Source organism: Brassica napus, unplaced genomic scaffold (genome assembly GCF_020379485.1).
Source record: "Brassica napus cultivar Da-Ae unplaced genomic scaffold, Da-Ae ScsIHWf_521;HRSCAF=783, whole genome shotgun sequence".
NCBI classification, from domain to species: domain Eukaryota; kingdom Viridiplantae; phylum Streptophyta; class Magnoliopsida; order Brassicales; family Brassicaceae; genus Brassica; species Brassica napus.
This window is the reverse complement of record NW_026016590.1, coordinates 1665029-1691357: the sequence shown is the minus strand read 5'-3', so window position 1 is coordinate 1691357 and position 26329 is coordinate 1665029. Positions and strand designations below refer to the sequence as shown.

Below are 26329 nucleotides of genomic sequence, written 5' to 3'. Positions count from 1 at the left end.
CATGAAGCGCATATAAAACAATTACTTTTATTTATTCAAGAAATATTCATACATTGAATAATTCAAGACTGGGCCCGGCCTAATGCCAAATCGAGTCAACATAACACAATTCACAATACCGTTTACAAAAGGCATGAAAATCTACACCGGCGGTCCTAACGTCCATCACGAAGCTATCCGATCATCCTTACCTAAAGCGACCTGCAAAAAGGACAACGGAGTTGGATGAGTAATCTAGTATTACTCAGTGAGCTGGCAGCCTCTACCCGCAACCTAGACTCTACCCAGACAACCCAAAATAACAGTCAATCTAGCCCTAGCATGCAATAAAAGCTAAGGCTAAGCAAACCGTTACTAAGTTAGACTTGGCCTCCTGCCATAATCTAGCTTCAAGTAACGGGAACCTGCATTAAAACAAGTCAACAAACAATCCCTAGTTAACCATATATACGCCTGAGTTCAATACTCATGTAGTGTTAGACACTTAGACTATACAAGTATCACTAGTCGATCGACCAACAATCAAACAAGAACATGATCGGCCAACCAATGATACCGCATATCTTTAATATCCACCACCATTCACAAGCAATCCCTCAAACACATACATGCCAACGTCAGGCCTACAATTACCAAATACACACCAAGCCTAATCCGGTACCTAAACCAGACTTAGGACTTAATGTCAGAACCTGCAAGCAAATCAATCAACCACAATCACAATAATAACTATGAGTATCTACGACTCGATCTAACTCGTAACACCGTATATCGGTGTTACGCTAACTCGAGGGTTCCATAACCCTCTACGACACTCTAAACACAACACAACACACTACCCCGGGAAATGGTCACTTAGTGTTCATCCTCTCTATCGGCAATATCCTATCTTCCTACCACAAAGGCCAGAAGAAGGAACTTTCAACCGACCGCGGCCCACAGTCCTTCGGGTCACCGCGCGACAGCCCACAGTCCTTCGGGTCACTGCCACATTACACATTCGTGTAATCACTCAGCCATAGGCCATGATCCCGTCTCTCTGAGTCTTCCCGATCCAGCGAATAAGGGTTTCCTTGAACCCGCTGAATACGAGGGCGAGGAAACACTAATCATCCCCAAACAAGCCTAATATGGGCGGGTTACGCAGATACTGTCGGCACACTCACGCAACACAAACTCAATCTAGAACCTAACATAATGATAAAGTTCCAGATCCTAACTAGACACTCGACTCAATAAGACTAACCAATAGTACCAGTAGTCCAGCCTATATGGCCTAACTACTAAACAACTAAACAAAAATATCAATACTAAACAACTCAATCAAACCGTTACCCAGATAGTCCAGCCTCCCGCTGAGAAAATATCTTTAAAGATAACGGGAACCTGCACTCAACCACATCAACACGCAAGAATAGAAAACATGATGCATCCTATTCTTAGTCCTAATCAAGTTATCAACTCAGTCTTAATTCCTTTCATCTCAGCTTAGCCCTTGCTAAACTGAGTCCAGTTCCAAAAATAAAATAACCCTAAGGACTCTACCATTCAATAACGTGATCATTCTACTCTATATGCGACTCGATCTACCCTAAATTCCAAGTGGAATTCAAATAAACCAACTCACAGTGTTCTAGGCAGAACCCGCTGGTTGATCGGAGAGGACTTGGCCAAAACCCAAGGGACGCCTTGACTGGACTGGACTGGACTGATCTTGTCTTGGACACAACCTCGGCTTCACCATGAAGAAACTGAAAGGCGTCGATAGGCTGATCTGGACTAGGACAGAACCTCCATTAGCTTCTGCACAGTTATTCGACTTCCCGGTGCAGTATCGAGTAGAACTTCGACTGATCTGAACCCATGGAACTGAACTAATCTTGGACAGTACCTCACTTAATTGTATGAGAGTATGACTGGCTTGGACGGATTGAATTGGACAGAGCTTCCGCGTCACAATCGTAAAGAATCGACGATTGGACGGAACTGGCCTTCTCGGTCTTCAGAATCGATCAAACTCTAGATCGAACACTTTCTTTCTCTCTCTCTTTCTCTCTGGCCACGTTGACTTGATTCCCATCTGAGCTGATCTTCATTTGATTGGCCTTCAGTTGGACAGAACCTTCCCAAGGCGATGACTCGAAATCAATAGAGAACTGATCTCGAAAACTCTCTAAAACTCTCGAAATAGCTCGGAATCACTTGCTTTCTTTTTCTACTTTTCTCTCACGTTTTGAAATGGCTTTGGACAGGTCTGGATGTGAAGAAATGAGCAGGGGTCGTGGGCTATTTATAGAAGACAGCAGCCAATCAGATTCAGGTTGCTGGCCGCTTGTGTGTCACTTCGCATGGCTCCGGACGCATGCGTGGCGGCACCTCGTGCTCCACATGGCTGGCTGCATGTCCAGGACACATGCAGGACGCCACCACTCCTCCCAGATGTCAGGCTGCATGACTGGAGCTCATGCAAGGCGCCACACATCCTCACACATGTCGATCAGCATGCTTCGGTTGCATGCGTTGCGACATCTCGTGCTTGGCCGATCCACCTCGTGCTTCTACATGTCAAGCTGCATGTGCAGCTTCCATGCACGGCGACACCTCGAGCTTCTCTTGACACTAAGCTGGTTAGACAGTTGCCACCACGTTCTTATCCCTTAGATCAAGCCACCTCGAGCTTCTCGGTTCCTTTGCGCGATTTCGACCCTTCTTGTGAATTTCTGACCCGCGATCAATCCCGAATATTTTTCCGCTCCCATTCTGATTCTCTGAATATTTTTAATAAACTACAGATGATGTCTGATATCCTTTAAAAATATTTCCCGAGCCTCCGGCTTCCTCAAAGAATTTCGTAATACCGAAATTAGGGTTTTCGTCCAACTTCATGTTTACCCGTCGTGCTTCAATCCCGTCGTGCTTGCTTCCCGTCCTGCTTAATTCCCGTCCTGCTTCCGACTTATAATGTCTTCAGAATAATATTTTACTGATACGAAGATATTCCGAGAAAACTTCGCGATGAAGAAACGTCAATCTTCAAAAACGTCGAGCTTCTAAACCGTCGTGCTTCAAAAATGTGATTCTTCCAAAACTGCCGTCTGATCAATCTAAGACACTTCTAACAATGGTAGAGCAGCTTATTCGACTCATAGTTAACTCATGATCACTTCTTCACCCACTTCGTACTTTAAAACTTCTCGATCGATCCTTATCGCCCGCGACTCGACCACCACAAAGATACTCGACCACTTTTTTTTTTTTTTTAACGGGTTTCTACAACGGACGTCCTGTGTGTACTGAACAGATAGCCCACGTGGGCCAAAATCACCCAAACAATCCACGGGAAGGGCCAGTGTGCTGAGTCCAAGGACCAGCGTGCTGATATGTGTTTTGATGAACAGCCACAGACGTTCTGTGTGCTGACGGACACACACGGACAGCCAAGCACGTCTTGTGTGTGCTGGCGGACACCCACAGACGTCCTGTGTGTACTGACCAGACAGCCCACGTGGGCCAAAATCACCCGAACAGTCAACGGGAAGGGTCAGCGTGCTGAGTCTAAGGACCAACGTGATGATATGTGTATTGATGGACAGCCACGGACTTCATGTGTGTGATGAAGGACACACACGGACAGCCCGGGACGTCTTGTGTGTGCTGACGGACACAAACGAACGTCGTGTGTGTGCTGACGGACACCCACAAACGTCCTGTGTGTACTGAACAGACAGCCCACGTGGGCCAAAATCACCCGAACAGTCCACGGGATAGGGTCAGCGTGCTGAGTCCAAGGACCAACGTTGTGATATGTGTACTGATTGACAGCCAGGGACGTCCTGTGTGTGCTGATGGACACACACGGACAGCCACCGACGTCCTGTGTGTGCTGACGGACACCCACGGATGTCCTGTGTGTGCTGACGGACACCCACAGACGTCCTGTGTGTACTGAGCAGACAGCCCGAGTGGGCCAAAATCACCCGAACAATCCATGGGAAGGGCCAGCGTGCTGATATGTGTACTGATGGACAGCCACGGACGTCCTGTGTGTGCTGACGGACACACACAGACATCCTGTGTGTGCTGACAGACAGCCACGGACAGCCACGAACGTCCTGTGTATGCTGGCGGACACCCACAGACACACACGGGCACATGCGGACAGCCACAGACGTCCTGTGTGTGCTGACAGACAGCCACGGACAGCCATAGATGTCCTGTGTGTGCTGGCGGACACCCACGGACGTCCTGTGTGTACTGAACAGACAGCCCACGTGGGCCAAAATCACCCAAACAGTCCACGGGAAGGGCCAGGATGCTGAGTCCAAGGACCAACGTGCTGATATGTGTACTGATGGACAGCCACATACGTCTTGTGTGTGCTGACGGACATAGATGGACACACATGGACACACACGGACAGCCACACACGTCCTGTGTGTGCTGGTGGACACCCACGGACGTGCTGTGTGTACTGACCAGACAGCCCACGTGGGCCAAAATCACCCAAACAGTCCACGGGAAGGGTCAACGTTCTGAGTCCAAGGACCAACGTGCTGATATGTGTACTGATGGACTGCCACAGACGTCCTATGTGTGCTGACGGACAAACACGGACACACGCGGACAGCCCTGGATGTCCTGTGTGCGCTGACGGACACACACAGACGTCCTGTGTGTGCTGACAGACACCCACGGACGTCATGTGTGTACTGAACAGACAGCCCACATGGGCCTAAATAACCCGAATAGTCCAATGGAAGGGTCAGGGTGCTGAGTCCAAGGACCAACGTGCTGATATGTGTACTGATGGACAGCCACGGACATCCTGTGTGTGTTTACGGACACACGCAGACACACACGGTCACACACGGACAGCCACAGACGTCCTGTGTGTGCTTACGGACAGCCACGGACAGCCACAGACGTCCTGTGTGTGCTGGCGGACACCCACAGACGTCTTGTGTGTACTGAACAGACAGCCCACGTGGGCCAAAATCACCCAAACAATCCACGGGAAGGGCCAGCGTGCTGAGTCCAAGGACCAACGTGCTGATAAGTGTACTGATGGACAGCCACGGACGTCATGTGTGTGCTCACGAACACACACGGACAGCCACAGACGTTCTGTGTGTGCTGAAGGACACACACGGACGTCCTTTGTGTGCTGACGGACACCCACGGACGTCCTGTGTGTGCTGACAGACACACACGAACACACACGGACAGTCACTGACGTCCTGTGTGTGCTGACGGACAGCCACAGACAGCCACGGACGTCCTGTGTGTGCTGGCGGACACCCACGGACGTCCTGTGTGTACTGAACAGACAGCCCACGTGGGCCAAAATCACCCAAACAGTCCACGGGAAGGGCCAGCATGCTGAGTCCAAGGACGAACGTGCTGATAGGAGTACTGATGGACAGCCACGGACGTCCTGTGTGTGCTGACGGACACACATGGACACACACGGACAGCCACGGACGTCCTGTGTGTGCTGGTGGACACCCACAGACGTCCTGTGTGTACTGAAAAGACAGCCCACGAGGGCCAAAATCACCCGAACAGTCCACGGGAAGGGTTAGCATGCTGAGTCCAAGGACCAACGTGCTGATATGTGTACTGATGGACAGCCACGGACGTCATGTGTGTGCTCACGAACACACACGGACAGCCACAGACGTTCTGTGTGTGCTGAAGGACACACACGGACGTCCTTTGTGTGCTGACGGACACCCACGGACGTCCTGTGTGTGCTGACAGACACACACGAACACACACGGCCAGTCACGGACGTCCTGTGTGTGCTGACAGACACACACGAACACACACGGACAGTCACGGACGTCCTGTGTGTGCTGACGGACAGCCACAGACAGCCACGGACGTCCTGTGTGTGCTGGCGGACACCCACGGACGTCCTGTGTGTACTGAACAGACAGCCCATGTGGGCCAAAATCACCCAAACAGTCCACAGGAAGGGCCAGCATGCTGAGTCCAAGGACGAACGTGCTGATATGTGTACTGATGGACAGCCACGGACGTCCTGTGTGTGCTGACGGACACACATGGACACACACGGACAGCCACGGACGTCCTGTGTGTGCTGGTGGACACCCACAGACGTCCTGTGTGTACTGAAAAGACAGCCCACGAGGGCCAAAATCACCCGAACAGTCCACGGGAAGGGTCAGCGTGCTGAGTCCAAGGACCAACGAGCTGATATGTGTACTGATGGACAGCCATGGACGTCCTATGTGTGCTGACGGACACACACGGACACACACGCACAGCCACGGACGTCCTGTGTGTGCTGACGGACACACACGGACGTCCTGTGTGTGCTGACGGACAGCCCATGTATGGCCCGTTCCTGGCTCTTAAGCCCAACCATGACCCGCGGCCTTAACATCCGTTCTTATACAAATGATTCCGGTCTTTTAAGGTCTTTTAGATGTTAAGTTCAATTTCCCTTTGATGAGGTTCAAGTTTAACAATCAAGACAAGTGAACATAAAGGCAAATAGATTATATATATAACATAATGAGATCCATACATCATTCATAAGTTCATACTACTAGTTTACACACTTAGTCTATCATAAGTTCACAAGTTGCACAATAGGCTATCAATACTACACACTTATCAACAATGACCCATTCACCACACATCTTCCCATGGCCTGAGTCTTCACGGTACCTTTCCTTTACCACGGTCCAAGTCTGGTCCTGAAACCACATAAATCACGTCATAAACACATGTGGCCGATAACCTAAGCAACAAGACTAGAATGGCATGGTTCGGCCCTTAAGAACTAGGATCTGTCCAGTTTGGACATACACAAATAAATTCCCAAAAACTAAGTAAAATCCATGACAATTCATGATAATTCCCAACTAAGAGATTCCCATAGTCAGATCTCAACAAAACCGACCCGGAATGTGAGATCCCACCATAGATCAGTCCAGCCAATGCCTAGGACTTTACCCCTGGACCGGCCATGACCTTGGTCCAGTGTTCCATGTCTGAATCAATCCAATAACATCACAAAATACTATAGAACAGGCGATCGAGAAGAAGTAAAGAGAATGGATGCATCTGCCAAGAGAACTGGCCGCAAGGCCGCACGGATCATCCGCAGGCCCGGGGCCGTTCCTTGCAGTCTACACCACTAACCTTAGGCGTTCTCTCCCCTGGAGGCAAGTCCTTCTCCTTCTCCTTGTCTTTCTGTCTGGTATCCATCTTCACGGCCTGGCCTTCCCACGCTCAGAACACGCCGGCAAGCCAACACCACCACACACGGTTCTCTTCTCTAACCGCCGGTCTCTCTCTTTCTTTCTTTCTCTTATGAGGTTGGCAGAGCTTTGCCTAAGGAATTTCGTGCCATTTTCTGTGCCAGGGACTCTCTATTTATAGAGAAAGCCAGCCCCAGCTGCCCTGGAGAAACCGGCCAAGCAGTTAGAGAGAAAAGGCACAAAACTGCCCCCTTTGCACGTTTTCGGGAGTAACTGCCCAACTGCTCTTCCCTTCCATTGGGCTGTCCAAAAATCAGGCCCATAACATTGTCCAGAGTCCCTTGTCCAAGGCCAAGACCCCACGGACCCTTGGTGGTTCAGGCCAAGACCCCACCAACCCATAAACACCCATGACCCGGCCATGCCGGCCCAGACAATAACAATCCACCAAGCTTTGAGCTGGTCACTAGCTGGCCTCAGCTGAGTGAGCAAACCTATCTGCTCCAGTGAGCTACCAAGGACTGAGTGAGCTGGTTTCACACTGTCCCCAGCTGGTTGAGCTTGTTCCCGACCCTGTCCAGCTGCTAGATCACTCGGCCAGCTCTCCTAAGCTTCCTTCCGTTCCATCCTGGTTAAGTCTCAGCTCCCTGATACCCTTAACCTTATTATTTGAGCCATGATACGCTTATCCTTAGGCCAAATGACCTGTCTGGTGCGTCTCCTCGCACCATGGCTCGTCCCAACGATCCAATCTAGGATCGGGGATTCTACAAGTCTCCCCCACTTGATATGGATTTATCCTCGAATCCGAACCAAGTAACTCTTCCTCAGATTCCTTTATCCACTCAGGAAACTCAGCTTTCATTCTTTCCTCTGTTTCCCAAGTTACTTCCTCTCGACCGTTGCACTCCCAAATCACTTTGATCATTTGAGTTGTCTTGTTCCGGGTTACCTTTTCCATTCTGTTCATGATCTGAACCGGCCTTGTCTCTAAGGTGAGGTTCGTCCCTAAATCAGAAGGAATCCCTAGAATGTAAATATCCTGATCTGATAGGCACTTCCTTAGTTGAGAGACATGGAACACATTGTGGAATGCATCCATCTCGGAGGGTATATCCAACTTGTAAGCCATCGCTCCAACTCTCTCAACAATTCGGAACGGACCCAAGTACCTTGGATCTAACTTCCTCCTACCTGAGATTCTCACCCTCCCCTTGAAGGTAATCATCATTAGGTATACCATATCACCAACTTCGAACTCAAGTTCTTTCCGACGTTTGTCTGCATAATGTTTCTGACGGTCTTGGGCTGTCCTCATCTTATCTTGGATGAACTTGATCTTCTGAGTTGTCTCCTCCACTATTTCCGGCCCTATCATGCTGCGCTCCCCCACTTGGGTTGTAAGATCCGAACCCTGGCCTCTCGACCTGATGGAGTCCGCAGGCTTACTTATTAATTTCTCTGCTTGTTTGATCAATTTTAAGTCTTTTAGTTACTAAGTCATATTCGAATATGAGGTTCATAAACAAAGGAACAGATTGCACAGCGGAATAACAATGTATAAACTTTGTATTACTTAGAAACATGAGATTCAATACACAACTTCTTAACAGTCTCATAGACAATCACTAGTTCATCCCTAGCATCATCTAACCACACGTTACACAGCCTCTCACTGACTGAGCTTTCACGGCTCCTTGGCTTGACCAGAACCATCCTTAGTTCCTGAAACCACAACCAGATAAGCATTAATCATAACCGAGAATAGAACGGATTGATTCTACAATGCTTGGCTTGGTTCCTAGAACTTAGATAAACCTCAGTCAACATAATCATAAAACGTATGAACCTACCTACCGTATCCTAAGTCATTCAACCAACCACCCCTTGACTTAGAATCAGATAGATAGTCCAGAATTGATAAACAGAACACACGAACAGGTCCGGATCGTCCCCAACGACCAATCCGTCTATCCGGATAGAATCTAGGTGCGACCGGCCAATGGAGTCCGGCTCAATGGCCCAACGGACTCCCTTACCTGATCCGGCCTTAGGCCTGGCTCCAATCGGCCGAGTAAGCCTCAAGCCTAATCCGGAAGGCTTAGCAACCGGTCAGACCTTGCGACTCTACCTTGGCTTAGACAAACCGTGACCTTGTCTTAACTAGACAAGCCATAGGCTGATCCATAAGGATCGGTCCTAACCTGTCCCGAAAGACACCGTTTGGAACATGCACCCTTTGGCCAATCGTGCCTCTTGTTCCTCGTACCTTTTGATGTTCGCAACCTTTGGTAACTCGTACCTTTTGGTCCCTGACACCCTTTGGAAACTCACAACCTTTGGACACTCATGACTCTTGACAACTCGTGCCCTTTGGGTCATTCCCAACCGTTCGTCCTAACCGCCCAGTCTTGGTGCGATCGGATCATCCCACTAACCGACCCGTGTCTAGGCTAGCGGTTTGGTTATGTTCGGCCTAAGCCTAGGGAAGTGTCCCTTGGACTCAACCAACACAACCTTTCGTGTTTAACCAGAGAGAAGAGAAGAGAAACGAATTGAAACAGATAAGGAGAGCCGGATGGGACTTAGGAACCGAGCAGAGCCGCAGTGCGGTCGCATGGACCGTCCGTTCGGTCTGATGGAGCCACGGCCCATCACATACCTTGTGAAACACGTCTGGGTTCTCCATGCTCTTCTCCTTGTCTTGATCTCCCATTCTTGACCGGAGTTAGTTCTCAAACGATCAGAGTCGCCGGAACACAACACCACCACAATCGGCCTTTCTCTTGGCCGGAACTCTCTCTTTCTCTCTTTCTTTCTCTCTACGTTTTTCTCTGAGTATTTTACTCTGGAATTGGATAATGAAATCGACCAGAGAGCCCCCATATTTATAGAAAACGAGGGGGTAAGTCTTGCCCCACGAACAGGCATGACTTGCTAGCGAATGGGCACCATCGGCCAAGAGTTGCCCCCTTTCGGCCACTTGCATCCCTTCGCCCTTGCTGATTGGGTTTGGGGTCGGCCACAAGCCCAACCCACACCCCAGGCCTCCTGGACACAGCCGACGGCCTTGCCCAAGGACCCAACAGCCCATGGCCTCATGGCCGGACCTCACAGCCCGCCACTGACCCGGACCCGGACCATCGGCCTAAAGCCCGGACAGTCCGTCTAGCTGAGATGAGCTGACTCTCAGCTGCCTCAGCTGAGTGAGCTAGTAGTCCAGCTAGTGGAGCTGACTTAGTAGGGACTGAGCTGGAGTGAACTGAACCTAGCTTCCTTGAGCTGGCCGAGCTACTCGTCCACTTCGTCCAGCTACTGTCTTACTCGTCCTAGCTGTCTCTTAGCTTGTATAAGGTTAAGTCTAAGTTTCCTTATGTCCTTAACATTCTTTCTCGACCATGGAACGCTTGCCTTGATGTCTTAAGACTGGCTTGTACGTTTCCTCGAACCATGGCCGTCCCAACAATCCTATTCAGGATTGGGGGCGTGACATGGGTCCAGCACAATGGCGTTCTACATGGACGCCCATATAAGGCTTCATAGGGGGACATGCCAATACTTCGGTGAAAACTGTTGTTGTATGCAAACTCCACCAATGGCAGATGCCTTTCCCATGAGTCGCCCCAATCCAAGACACATGCCCTTAGCATATCCTCCAGTGTCCTGATCGTGCGTTCTGATTGCCCATCTGTCTGGGGATGAAAAGCTGTACTCATGTTCACTCTCGTCCCCAAGGCCTTTTGGAAAGCTTTCCAAAATCATGAAGTAAACCTCAGATCCCTATCCGACAAAATGCTAGACGGAATCCCATGTAGCCGCACGATCTCGTCCATGTACTTGACCACAATCTGATCAACCCCATCTGATTTCTTCAAAGGCAGGAAGTGTGCGGATTTGGTGAGTCTATCCACTATCACCCAAACCGCATCATTCCTTTTTCCTAGTGGTGGGAAAACTTGTTACAAAGTCCATAGTGATGTGATCCCACTTCCATTCCGGAATGGGTAAACTTTGTAATAGACCACTTGGAACCTGATGCTCCGCCTTGACTAACTGGCAAGTAGCACATTTGGCCACCCACTCAGCTATGTCTACCTTCATCCGTAGCCAATGATAATACCTCTTAAGGTCTTGATACATCTTAGTTTCACCTGGATGTACCGAGAACTTGGATTTATGAGCTTCCCTCATAATCTCTTCCTTCAGGTTCATATCATTAGGCACACTGACCCGTCCTCGTACCAGAATGGTTCCATCTACCGTGATCTGATACTCCGTCAGTTCATTTCGAGCAACCTTTTGTAGGTTCTCGTCCAAGCCTTGTGCCTGCCTGATCCTGGTGAGGAGATCAGCCTGGTTCACCGCTTCCAAACCCAACGGCTCGTCCTCGCTGGCCATTGTGTTCAGGTGCAATGACCGGACCATCTCTTCTAACTCATCTGCTTCCTTCTCAGCTGATACCTCGGCCCTCCTACGGCTCAAGGCGTCTGCCACCAAATTTGCCTTACCAGGATGGTAAGCAATATCTAAATCATAGTCGGCCATGAACTCCATCCAACGCCTCTGCCTCAAATTCAATTCTGGTTGCGTGAATATGTATTTGAGGCTCTTGTGGTCAGTAAGGATCTGAACCTTAGTACCATATAGATAGGATCTCCAAATCTTCAGTGCAAACACTACGGCCGCCATCTCTAAGTCATGGGTTGGGTAATTCCCTTCATGCTTTCTCAATTGTCTTGAAGCATAAGCAATCACCTTTCCATGTTGAGTCAGAACACATCCCAACCCAGTGATGGACGCGTCCGTATACACTACATATGGCTGATCCGCCTCAGGCTGTACTAGGACTGGTGCCCTTGTAAGCATATCCTTCAGAGCCATGAAGCACTTCTCACAATCTCCTGTCAAGGAAAACCTAACATCCTTGCCCGTGAGTTGAGTCATGGGTTGAGCCAAACTCGCAAACCCCTTGATGAACTTCCGATAGTAGCTGGCCAACCCTAGGAAGCTTCTGACTTCCGTAGCACTCTTAGGTTGTGGCCAGGCTTGGATAGCCTGTTCCGGATCCACAGACACTCCTTGATCTGACACAATGTGTCAGAGGAAGCCAATGCTCTTCTGCCAGAAGCTGCACTTCCTTAACTTAGCAAACAGTTTCTGCTCTCTTAGCCGTTCCAACACCGCCCTAAGATGCCTCTCATGGTCTTCCTTGCTTCTGGAATATACAAGTATGTAATCTATGAAAATGATTACAAATTCATCCAGAAAGTCTTGGAAGATACCATTCATCATCTTCATGAACGCAGTTGGAGCATTGGTTAGACCAAATGGCATAACCACAAACTCGTAGTGACCATACCGGGTCCGAAATGCCGTCTTCCTGATATCATTGGGCTCTATTGGGATTTGGTGATACCCTGAGGCCAAATCAATCTTGGAAAACCACTTGGCTCCCTTGAGCTGATCCAACAACTCATCAGTCCTAGGCAATGGGTACTTGTTCTTCACAGTCACCCTATTCAACCCTCGGTAATCAATGCACAGCCTGAAACTACCATCCTTTTTCTTCACAAACAGGGCTGGTGCTCCCCAAGGCGAGACACTTGGGCGTATGAACCCTTTGGCTAACAACTCCTCTAGTTGTTTCTTTAGCTCGGCCATTTCGGCAAGAGCCATTCGATAGGGACTTTTAGACAATGGGGCCGTCCCTGGTTCCAGTTCTATTATGAACGGATCTGCCCTATCAGGGGGAATGCCCTGTAGCGTCCGAAACACATCCTCGAACTCACTGACCAGCAGTATCCCTTCTGTGTCACCACCCCCCACGACCTCCTTAGTGGTGATTGTGGCCAAATAAGCCTCACAACCTTTCTCATGCATCCGTTCTGCTTGGACTGCTGATACCACTAAGCAACTGAGGCCGGCTTAATACCTTGGAACCTGATCGGGGGTCCACACCCACTCTCGAACTGCACCCTCCCCCGGTGACAATCCAAGGTGGCCCGATTCTTTCCAAGCCAGTCCATACCCAATATCACCTCATGATTTTTAAGGGGGACTACCACCAGATCCACATGCATTACCCTGTCCTGGATCATCACTGGGACGTTCCTAACCAGTCCCAATGAATGCATCGCTTGGCCACCGGCTGCATATACTATGCACGGATCATCCCTCGTTCCAATTTGGAACAAACCCTTTCCGATCAACCCTGGACTCACAAAGCTATGTGTAGCGCCAGTGTCGAACAGAACGTGTGTTTCCACACCACCAATACTTAGGGACCCTACAAAGACTCAATCTAAGTATCTAATCCGTTCTAGGTTCCGTACCATGTAATTCTACCAAATGGAAAGAGAATAAGCCTAGAATCATTACCAGTGATCAACTTCAATGGTTTAATCTCGTCCTCATCCTTGGACAGCTCGTAAACCCTTGGGCTAGAGGTCTGGCCCCGGCTCTGGCTTGGTTTGCTTGCCTCACCGCGGCCCTTCTCTTGTCCGCTTGGAGCTTTGGACATTCCCGTTTGAAATGTCCTACCTTTCCACAATGGTGACATCCCCTGGTATCACCCCCACTTGAGCCCTGCCTGCGGCCTTGTTCAGGCCTTGGACAGTCCCGAGCTGAATGATCCATCTTGCCACACCGAGTACAAGCTCCCATAGCCTTCCAGCATTTGCCTCCATGACGCCTCCCGCACTTAGAACATTCTGGCCTACCACTTGAGGTTTTACCCTCCTCGGCTGTGTCCCTCTTCCTCTTCCGGTCACTCCCAGAACCACCAGAGGACGCGTGGCTCCTAGACCTTTGCTTAGCCTCCTCGGCCAGGTTGGTCCCTACCATAGCCATCCTCTCCACGAGCTCAGACACTGTCTGGAAATGACCAACCGAGCAGTAGGTTCGAAGTTCGACCCTTAGGCCTCGAACAAATCTACGTATCTGCATTGTCTCCTCTTCCAGCTCTTTACCTATGTAACGTCTGAGCCGGTTGAACTTCTCCTCGTACTCACGTACTGTCATGCGTCCCTGGGACATGTCCAGGAACTGGGACTCCAGGCGATCCCAAGCTTAAGCTGGAAAGTACTTATGGTTGAACTCAACCTCAAAGTCTGAAAAACGCTCAATAGTCCCATTGGTGTGTTTGTCCAAAGCCAACCACCAGTTGTGTGCGTCAACTTCCAGGAAGTGAACTGCATTGTCTTTCTTGTACTCCTCCGGACAACGAGTTGAACTGAAGTTTCGAGTCAATCTGCTCCTCCACTCGTCTGCCTCAATGGGATCGGAACTACCAGCAAACTGCTTTGTACCCAGCTTGGAGAAGTGAGCTAGCAAGCTCAAGTAATCCACTCTCCTAACTGGACGAACAGGCGGATCGATCTCCATCACATCAGCCTCAACTGTAGCTCGATCCTCAACTGTCCTAGCACCTGTCCAAGCTACATGTGCGGCTGCTCGAGCTACACCAGCTGCGGTCCCAGCTGTCTAAGCTGCCCTCCGAGTAGCCTGAGCTTGTGTGACCTGGCCAACGGAAGAATTCACCAATGGGGTGAATGCTTGAGTGAAAGCCAACATCTGAGTGCCCATGGCCTTAACCACGTCCAACACCTCGCGCATGGATGGCTTGGCCATCTCCAAGGCACCAGTTCCCCGACTGGTCTGGTCTCCTACATGGGAGGATTCACCTTCCTCCTCACGTCCCATCTCCTATTGTTTGCCCAGGTTATCAAACTGAACCTCCATAGGCAAGATTGGCGCCATGGGCTCCCCGGTCTCATTGTTAACCAACCCCACTGGGGTAGGCAACACTTGGGTAGGATCGACTCCCTCTCCCACAACCGCTCCAGAAGCACCAGCCGCCTCCTTGCCCTTCCGGCCTTTAGCCCTCTTTGTTCCCTTAGAAATTGAAAACACAAACCAGTTAGTCCCATCAACTTATACAAACCTCCGAGAACATACAAGGTTAAGCAAACAACCCTTTCTACCCAACCTTACCGTGAGACCCAAAGCCAGAAGTGTGGTGAACATGTAACCCAACCAAATCCTCGAATCAACCATGCTCTGATACCAACTTGTAAGGCCTGTTCCCGGCTCTTAAGCCCAACCATGACCTGCGGCCTTAACATCCGTTCTTATACAAATGATTCCGGTCTGTTAAGGTCTTTTAGATGTTAAGTTCAATTTCCCTTAGGTGAGGTTCAAGTTTAACAATCAAGACAAGTGAACATAAAGGCAAATAGATTATATATATAACATAATGAGATCCATACATCATTCATAAGTTCATACTACTAGTTTACACACTTAGTCTATCATAAGTTCACAAGTTGCACAATAGGCTATCAATACTACACACTTATCAACAATGACCCATTCACCACACATCTTCCCATGGCCTGAGTCTTCACCGTACCTTTCCTTTACCACGGTCCAAGTCTGGTCCTGAAACCACATAAATCACGTCATAAACACATGTGGCCGATAACCTAGGCAACAAGAATAGAATGGCATGGTTCGGCCCTTAAGAACTAGGATCAGTCCAGTTTGGACATACACAAATAAATTCCCAAAAACTAAGTAAAATCCATGACAATTCATGATAATTCCCAACTAAGAGATTCCCATAGTCAGATCTCAACAAAACCGACCCGGAATGTGAGATCCCACCATAGATCAGTCCGGCCAATGCCTAGGACTTTACCCCTGGACCGGCCATGGCCTTGGTCCAGTGTTCCCTGTCTGAATAAATCCAATAACATCACAAAATACTATATAACAGGCGATCCAGAAGAAGTAAAGAGAATGGATACATCTGCCAAGAGAACCGGCCGCAAGGCCGCACGGATCATCTGCAGGCCCGGGGCCGTTCCTTGCAGTCTACACCACTAACCTTAGGCGTTCTCTCCCCTGGAGGCAAGTCCTTCTCCTTCTCCTTCTCCTTGTCTTTCTGTCTGGTATCCATCTTCACGGCCTGGCCTTCCCACGCTCAGAACACGCCGGCAAGCCAACACCACCACACACGGTTCTCTTTTCTAACCGCCGGTCTCTCTCTTTCTTTCTTTCTCTTATGAGTTTGGCAGAGCTTTGCCTAAGGAATTTAGTGCCATTTTCTGTGCCAGGGACTCTCTATTTATAGAGAAAGCCAGCCCCAGCTGCCCTGGAGAAACCGGCCAAGCAGTTAGAGAGAAAAGGCACAAAACTGCCCCTTTTGCACCTTTTTGGGAGTAACTGCCCAACTGCTCTTCCCTTCCTTTGGGCTGTCCGAAAATCAGGCCCATAACATTGTCCAGAGTCCCTTGTCCAAGGCCAAGACCCCACGGACCCATGGTGGTTCAGGACAAGACCCCACCAGCCCATAACCACCCATGACCCGGCCACGCCGGCCCGGACCATAACACTCCACCGAGCTGATTTGAGCTGGTCACTAGCTGGCCTCAGCTGAGTGAGCTAACCTATCAGCTCCAGTGAGCTACCAAGGACTGAGTGAGCTGGTTTCACACTGTCCCCAGCTGGTTGAGCTTGTTCCCGACCCTGTCCAGCTGCTAGATCACTCGGCCAGCTCTCCTAAGCTTCCTTCCGTTCCATCCTGGTTAAGTCTCAGCTCCCTGATACCCTTAACCTTATTATTGAGCCATGATAAGCTTATCCTTAGGCCAAATGACCTGTCTGGAGCGTCTCCTTGCACCATGGCTCGTCCCAACGATCCTATCTAGGATCGGGGATGCTACAGCCCACATGGGCCAAAATCACCCGAACAGTCCACGAGAAGGGTCAGCATGCTGAGTCCAAGGACCAACGTGCTGATATGTGTATTGATGGACAGCCACGGATGTCTTGTGTGTGCTGACGGACACACACGGACAGCCTAGGACGTCCTGTGTGTGCTGATGGACACAAACGGACGTCATGTGTGTGTTGACAGACACCCACGGACGTCCTGTGTATACTGAACAGACAGCCCACGTGGGCCAAAATCACCCGAACAGTCCACGGGATAGGGTCAGTGTGCTGAGTCCAAGGACCAACGAGCTGATATGTTTACTGATGGACAGCCACGGACGTCCTGTGTGTGCTGACGGACACACACGGACACACACGGACAGCCATGGATGTCCTGTGTGTGCTGACGGACACCCACAGACGTCCTGTGTGTACTGAACAGACAGCCCACGTGGGCCAAAATCACCCAAACAATCCACGGGAAGGGCTAGCGTGCTGAGTCCAAGGACCCTCGTGCTGATATGTGTACTGATGGACAGCCACGGACGTCCTGTGTGTGCTGACGGACACACACGGACAGCCACGGACGTCCTGTGTGTGCTGACAAACAGCCACAGACAGCCACGGACGTCCTGTGTGTGCTGGCGGACACCCACGGACGTCCTGTGTGTACTGAACAGATAGCCCACGTGGGCCAAAATCACCCAAACAATCCACGGGAAGTGCCAGCGTGCTGAGTCCAAGGACCAGCGTGCTGATATGTGTATTGATGAATAGCCACAGACGTTCTGTGTGCTGACGGACACACACGGACAGCCACGCAAGTCTTGTGTGTGCTGGCGGACACCCACAGAAGTCCTGTGTGTACTAGGATCGGGGACATGACAAGTCTCCCCCACTAACTTGAGATTCGTCCTTGAATCCATGTTAAGTGTTTCATCAGGAAGAAATTGTTTGTACCAGTCCGGATACATAGCTTTCATCTTTGCTTCGGTTTCCTAAGTGATGAGGTCTTTACCATTGTAATCCCACACCACTTTGATCATGGGAACTGTCTTCTTTCTCATAGTTTTCTCTGACCGATCCACAATCCGAACCGGCAAGGTTTCCAAAGCCAGGTCCTTACCAAGGTCAGCAGGAATCTCGGGCAAGACAATGTCTTGTTCAGATAAGCATTTCCGGAGTTGGGATACATGGAACACATTGTGGTATGCATCCATTGCTGATGGCAAGTCCAACTTGTATGCCACTGCACCCACTCTCTCTATGATCCTGAATGGACCCAAGTACCTAGGATCCAGTTTCTTTCGTCCAGAAACCCTGGTCCTACCCTTAAAGGTAATCATCTTGAGATACACCAGGTCATTGACCTCAAACTCAAGATGTTTCCTACGCTTGTGTGCATATCTCTTTTGGCGGTCATGCGCCTCTTTCATCTTCTCTTTGACCATCCTGATCTTCTCAGTGGTCTGTTCTACAATCTCAGGACCCAACATGCTACGCTGCCCCACTTGGGTCCAGCATAGGGGTGTCCTGCACGGCCTACCATACAAAGCCTCATATGGCAACATACCAATGCTTGTATGGAAGCTGTTGTTGTTAGCAAACTCCACTAAGGGTAAGTGTCTTTCCCAAGACTCTCCCCAGTCAAACACACACGCCCTTAGCATATCCTCCAACGTTTGGATTGTCCTTTCAGACTGCCCATCCGTTTGAGGATGATAAGATGTGCTCATATTCACTCTGGTTCCCAAGGCCTTTTGGAAAGCCTGCCAGAAATAAGATGTAAATCTTGGATCCCTGTCTGAGACAATGGTTGCTGGAACACCATGCAACCTCACTATCTCGTCCAGGTACACTTGCACAATCCTATCGACCCCATCCCCTTTCTTGATAGGCAGGAAATGAGCCGACTTGGTCAGCCGATCGACCACAACCCATACTGCATCTTTCTTATTCCTGGTCGTGGGAAACCCAGTCACAAAATCCATTGTGATGTGATCCCGTTTCCATTCTGGTATGGGTAGGTTCTGAAGTAGACCACTGGGAACTTGATGTTCTGCCTTCACCAGTTGACAAGTGGGACACTTAGCCACACACTCGGCAACATCAGATTTCATCCTCACCCAATGGTTGTACCTTTTCAGATCCCTATACATCTTGTTCAGTCCAGGATGAACTGAAAACTTAGACTTATGAGCCTGTCTCATAATCTCTTCTTTGAGTTCCTTATCATTAGGAACAGTGACCCTCCCTTTGACCAAGATGGTACCATTGTCAGTCGTCTGGTACTCTGTCTTGTCATTGGCGGCTACCTTCTTTAGATTTTCATCCAGGCTCTGTGCTTGCCTGATCCTGGTCAGGAGATCGGCCTGGTTCACTGCCTTCAACCCCAATGGCTTATCTGAACCAACCAAGGTGTTGAGGTTCAAGGACCTGATCATCCCTTCCAGTTCATCTGCCTCCCTCTCAGATGACACTTCAGCCCTTCTGCGGCTCAAAGCGTCAGCCACTAGGTTAGCTTTCCCAGGATGATAAGCTATGTCCAGATCATAATCTGCAACAAACTCCATCCATCTCCTCTACCTTAAGTTTAACTCAGGCTGAGTTAATATGTACTTCAAGCTCTTATGGTCTGTGAGTATTTGCACCTTGGCACCATAAAGATATGATCTCCATATCTTTAATCCAAATACTACTGCAGCCATCTCCAAATCATGGGTCGGATAGTTACCTTCATGCTTCCTTAGCTGTCTGGAAGCATAGGCTATCACCTTCCCATGTTGTGTCAAAACACAACCACGACCAGTTATGGATGCATCCGTATACACCACATAAGGCTGATTAGCCTCAGGCAACACCAGGACGGGTGCATTAGTCAACATGTTCTTAAGTGCTGCAAAACTTTTCTCACACTCCTCAGACCATGTGAACCTCACGTCCTTACCTGTCAGCTTAGTCATAGGTTGACCTATGCTCGAGAACCCCTTGACATATTTCATGTAATAACCAGCCAACCCTAAGAAGCTTCTAACTTCCGTAGCATTCTTTGGCTGTGGCCATTTCTGGATACATTTGATCTTATCTTGATCCACTGAGACTCCTTTATCAGACACCACATGTCCAAGGAACCCAATGCTCTTCTGCCAGAAACTACACTTGCTTAGCTTAGCAAAGAGCTTCTGTTCCCTCAGACGGCCCAACACCGCCCTAAGGTGTCTTTCATGGTCCTCCTTTGTCTTGGAATACACGAGTATATCATCAATGAAGATGATCACAAACTCGTCCAAGTATTCCCTGAAGATGCCGTTCATCATCTTCATGAATGCAGCAGGTGCATTAGTCAGTCCGAACGGTATTACCACAAACTCATAGTGGCCATACCTGGTTCGGAACGCTGTCTTCCTCACATCATCTGGGCAATGGGGATCTGATGATACCCAGAGGCCAGGTCAATCTTGGAGAACCACTTGACTCCATGGAGTTGATCCAACAACTCATCAATCCTGGGTAAAGGGTACTTGTTCTTCACAGTCACCCTGTTCAAACCCCTATAATCTATGCACAACCTAAAGCTACCATCCTTTTTCTTAACAAATAGGACTGGTGCTCCCCAAGGTGATACACTAGGGCGTATGAACCCCTTCTCAAGCAACTCCTCAAGTTGCTTCTTCAGCTCTGCCATCTCAGCTGGTGCCTTTTTATTGGACTTTTTGATAATGGGGCCGTTCCAGGTTCCAATTCAATGATGAATGGGTCAGCCCTATCAGGGGAATGCCCTGTAGTGCCCCAAACACATCCTGAAATTCCCGAACCAACGGTATACCCTCTGGGTCACAGGCCCCTACAACCTCATCAGTGTAAATGGTAGCCAAAAAGGCCTCACAACCATTTCCAAGCATCCGTTCTACTTGGACTGCTGAAACCACTAAACTACAAGAGGTTGGCTTTGATTCCTTGGTACTTAATCGGGGGTCCAAACTCGTTCTCAAGTTGCACCCTTCCCCGGTGACAATCTAGAGTTGCCCGATACTTTCCCAGCCAGTCCATGCCCAAGATTACTTCATGATGCTTGAGGGGGAAAACAATCAGATCTATAGGCATCAGCATATCCATGATCACCACAGGGATGTCCTTAACCAGACCGAGTGAATTCATAACCTGCCCTCCGGCCGCACTCACTCGTTCAGGACCATCCCATGTTCCATACTGGAACAAACCTTTTCCTATCATACTTGGACTCACAAAACTATGTGTAGCTCCAGTATCAAATAATGTGTGTGTTTCCACACCACCAATACTTAAGGTCCCTACACAAGACCCAACAAAGTATATCTATCCATCCTAGGTTCCATACCATGCAATTCTACTGAAATTGTAAGAGTAGTAGTCTAGAATGTTACCAGTGATCGCTTGGAAAGGCTGAGTCCCATCCACATCCTTGGATAGTTCATACACACGAGGTGTCGAGGTCTGGCCTCGTCCCTGGACTGGCCTGCTAGCCTCTCCACGTCCCTTACTCTGGTTGCCTTGCAACTTAGGGCAATCCCTGCGGTAGTGGCCCTTTTGGCCGCAGTGGTGATAGGTCCTGGACTCACCCAATGGGCTTGGACAATCCTTGGCTGAGTGATCCATCTTACCACATCGAGTGCAGGCGCCCATGGCCTTCCAGCACTCTCCACTGTGGTATCGACCACACTTAGGGCACTCTGACCTACCACTTGAGGTTTTACCCTCCTCGGTTGAGTCCATTTTCCTTTTCTTGTCACCACTCTGACCCGAGGATACCACCACACTCTTCAGCTTCTGCTTACCCTCCTATGTGATGTTGGTCTCTGTAGGGGATGGATTTAACCACCCCAAAAGGCGCAAAGAATAGAAGGCCTGGCCCGGATTAGGTAGAGCGACGGCTCGATCGGTCGGCTCAAGAGTCAGGTCTCTCGGCTTGACTCTAGAGTACTTTTAGTCGATCATCGTCGACTGAAGTATACTCGGCTCAACGGTTGCTCGGACGCACACGGGCTTTTTGGCCCAGGAGGGGAGGCCCATCAAGATGGCGTAAGCTAGGTCAAGGAAGAAGTATCAGAACGACTATATAAAGGAAAGGGGAAACAACGAGAGAAGGATCTGAAACTCTTGACTAACACTTGGCGGCTAGATTAGGGTTTTCACCTTTGCTTCATCTCGCCGTTAGTTGTACTTTTCTGGCAGCTCATCTAGCCACCGGCTTTCTTTCTGTCGCATTCTCTTTGTTTCCTTTGTAACCGACAGAACGTTTTCTCCAACCATAAATAAGACGTCTTTGTTAAACCCACATCTTCTTTATTACCGTTTTCCGATCAAACAGTTGCCGCCCACCATGGGGCAACTAGCAAAGTAACGTTAGCACTATGGTTGTTAGCAACGACAGTTCTTCGTCAGGCGAGGAGCGTGAAGCTCTCGAGGTGACGCCGGCTCCAGAGGCGACACCTACGCTGACACCAGTAACTCCACTACCCCCTCCTGCGTCCATGGAAACTATCCTGGCACGCCTCGCCCAACAAGAGGCGGCGCAGAAGGCGGCGGTTGACCAAATCACGGCGATAGCAAAGATCCTTGCTCCTGCAAACGCCGAAGCTTCAACGGCGCAGTATCATCGACACCTGTTCGCCACAGATCGAACCACCGATGTAGCACCTACGCGGGACAACGACCGCCAAAGCGCCGGTAATGACATCAACGCACACACCACAAGTGAACTAGCCGCGTTGAAACAGTCGGTCCTCGATATCAACTCGAAGATCCACCAGGTGACGATGTCCGCACCCCAAATCGAGCATGTGCTCGCGGAATCTCTTCGTACACCCTTTACGCAAAAGGTTACCGGTGTGCGGCTCCAGAAGATGGAGAAGCTTCGTCTTCCCACCTTCAAAGGTCTCTCTAACCCTTCTACTCACGTCACGTCTTTCAACAAAGCGATGCGACGCGCAAACCTGACTGACGAAGAAAAAGATGCCGGCTTCTGCCAACTCTTCATCAAAACCCTAGAAGGACCGGCCCTCACTTGGTTTACCGGCCTCAGAGAGAACTCCGTCGACTGTTTCCACGACCTCTCGACGGCCTTCCTTAAGAATTATATCATGTTCACTAACCAAGAGGCGACCCTGTCAGATTTGTGGAACCTCACTCACGCCAACGGCCAAAGCCTCCGCGACTTCATGGAGAAGTTCAAGGCCATTGTCTCGAAGATTGATATTCCCGATCATATCGCCGTTGAATCTTTGATGAACGCCTTGCACGTCGACTCCACATTCCGTCAGGATCTCTACCGATACCCATCAAAATCTGTCTCCGACGCCATTGCTCGCCCGCACAACTTTATCCGCATGGAAGAAGACACAAGAGCGAAGTTTGCAAAAGAAGTGGCAGCGAAACAGCGACCCTCCCGAACAAACGACACCCGCCCCGAGCCCCGCCAGCACTCCTCCGGTGGAAACACCACTCAGAAGCGAGGCTCCGTTAGCTCGGTCGGTGATGAGGAATCCCCAAACTCAGCAGCTATCACGCGAGAGAAAGGCTGGAACCACTGGGATCGAGAATCCGCTCCGAAGCAGTTAAGCTCATCCGAACCAGCGAGTTCAAACTCCGAGGAACCAAAAAAATGGTGCCTCTACCACAAAAGGGATTCCCATGATACGAAGGAATGCAAAGCCCTCATCGGGCAGTTTTTCGACGGAATCACCAATGGGACAATCCAAATGCCCGCCTCTCCTCCGACGCCAAAAAACAGCAAAAGCTGGAGCAAGAATAAGGAGAAGAAGGCACAGAAGTCTCAAAAGAACACGACCCAGAGCGAGGAAAGAGCAAGCCCTGAGCGCGCTCCCATCAACAACGTCGGCCCCGCCAACGAGTCGTCAGAAGACGAACATCCGCGTCGCCGGCGACGAGTGGAAGTCATACTCTCTCGCCCTTGTGACTCCTCCGATGACGACGTCCCGACAGCGCAACCAGATCTGTGCGATAAACTGAACAATAAGGACAAGAAACCTCTTGCTCCCTCGACAACATATGGAGACCTACGCATCCTCCTGAAGCGAAAGAGCGCCATGAACGAAAACACAGGAACCGTCGACCTCCGTGCGACCATCTCAAAATGCAACGCCCGGAGAATCGGTCAAATTGGCGACCTTTGTGATCAACTCAATTCAAAATCCGACGACCTGCGAGTCCAACTCAACCATTCGATAGGGTCCAATCTGCGACGACGTCTCGAATCAAAGAAGAAATAGCCTGAAGAAACTCCTAAATTCGAGAACACAACTGACGATTTGAGGAAGCAACTCGAATCAATGCGAGCTACCCGAGCCCCGCACATCAACGTCATAATGGGGGGATCACCACCTTGCGGAGACCCGGTTCGGGCCGTCAAAGATTACAAACATCAAGCAACCACCTCTAAAAAGTGGCCCTCTCCAGTCGAAAATGATCACCAGATCACTTTTTCGGCACTAGACACCAAGGGCGTCCACATGCCACATAACGATCCTCTCCTCGTCGACCTCGATATTGGTAAATGCTTAGTCGCAAAAAGTCCTTATCGATACCGGTAGCTCGGTCGATCTCATCTTCCGCGACACTTTCGACAACATGGGAGTCGATTTAAGAGATATGAAGCCTTCCTCTAGCACGCTCACCGGCTTCAATGGAGCCTCGGAGCAAATGATCGGGACAATTCGTTTTCCAGTATACGCAGGTGGTATAACCCGCATCGTCAAGTTCTCCGTCATCCGCGCAAAAGCACCCTATAATGCCATACTCGGAACACCATGGCTGCATTCCATGAAAGCCGTTCCTTCGACTTACCATCAATGCGTCAAGTTTCCCGGAAAAGACGGTAAAACACAGACGATTCGGGGAGACCAACAAGCCGCGAGAGAACTGCTGATCGCCACTGTAAAAATGCAACAACAGACTTCCCTTGTCAACTCCGTCGGTAAACCGCTCCACAAGATCTACCCCCAGAAGGAGGAAGTTCGCGAAGTCGCAATCGACGAGTCTGATCCGACAAATATCATCCGAGTTGGCGTCTACTTGTCTGACGATATATGTTCACGGATCATCTCTTTCATCAAAGAGAACGCCTCGACGTTCGCCTGGAAGACCTCCGACATGAAGGGAATCGACCCTGCAGTTACCTCCCACGAACTGCACGTCGACCCGACATTCAAACCCATCCGACAGAAGCGACAGAAACTCAGGCCAGAGCGATCTAAAGCTGTAAACGAAGAAGTTGATAGGCTCCTCGACGCGGGTTTCATTACCGAAGTCCGGTATCCCGAGTGGCTGGCCAATCAGGTTGTCGTCAAGAAGAAAAACGGCAAATGGCGCATATGCGTCGATTTCACGGACCTCAACAAGGCATGCCCGAAGGGCAGTTACCCACTTCCTCATATCGATCGCCTCGTCGAATCAACTGCTGGTAACAAACTCCTGACCTTCATGGACGCCTTCTCGGGATACAACTAGATCTTGATGCATCCCGACGATCGCGAAAAGACAGCATTCATCACAGACAGAGGGACCTACTGCTACAAGGTGATGCCCTTCGGGCTAAAGAACTCCGGGGCGACTTATCAATGACTCGTCAACCGAATATTTGCTGATCAGCTTGGCAACACCATGGAAGTGTACATCGACGACATGTTAGTCAAATCGCACAAGGCCGACGATCACCTAAACAATTTACGCGACTGCTTCAAGATCTTGAACGACTATGGGATGAAGCTCAACCCGGCCAAGTGTACCTTTGGTGTCACTTCGGGAGAATTCCTCGGCTACATTATCACTCAGCGAGGAATCGAAGCTAACCCCAAGCAGATCTCGGCGATCCTCGACCTTCCAAGCCCGAAGAACAGCCGCGAAGTACAGCGACTAACGGGATGCATAGCAGCTCTCAACAGTTTCATCTCGCGATCAACCGATAAGTGTCTTCCCTTCTACGAGCTACTAAGGGGCAAAAAGAGGTTCGTCTGGGACGAAAAATCCGAGGAGGCGTTCAATCAACTCATGCATTAGCTCACAACCCCCCCCCCCAGTACTATCGAAGCCAGAAGCCGGTGACACATTGTCTCTCTACATAGCCGTCACATCCTCCGCCATCAGCAGCGTACTCATTCGAGACGATCGGGGAGAACAGAAACCAATCTTTTACACAAGTAAAAGAATGACCGAGCCGGAGACGAGATACCCAACACTCGAAAAGATGGCCTTAGCCGTCTTCACCTCTGCCAGAGAACTGCGACCCTACTTTCAGTCGCACACGATCAAAGTACTGTCCAACCAACCGCTCCGAACGGTTATGCAGAATACTAACCAATCGGGACGGTTGACTAAATGGGCGA

General features: G+C 49.9%; 2 protein-coding genes across 2 annotated transcripts; one reads left to right on the top strand and one right to left on the bottom strand.

Annotated features, from left to right (window-relative positions):
• Positions 1-13138: 13138 nt before the first annotated feature.
• LOC106404380 lies at positions 13139-13752 on the bottom strand. The gene is made up of 2 exons (XM_013845104.2): positions 13611-13752; positions 13139-13518 (listed from the first exon to the last, which is right to left on the bottom strand). The coding sequence occupies exons 1-2, from the start codon at positions 13750-13752 to the stop codon at positions 13139-13141; spliced, it is 522 nt and encodes a 173-aa protein (XP_013700558.2).
• Positions 13753-24575: 10823 nt separating this feature from the next.
• Positions 24576-25454, top strand: LOC125604319. Its single transcript, XM_048774747.1, has one exon. It carries the CDS (start codon positions 24576-24578, stop codon positions 25452-25454), a length of 879 nt encoding a protein of 292 aa, XP_048630704.1.
• Positions 25455-26329: the final 875 nt, after the last annotated feature.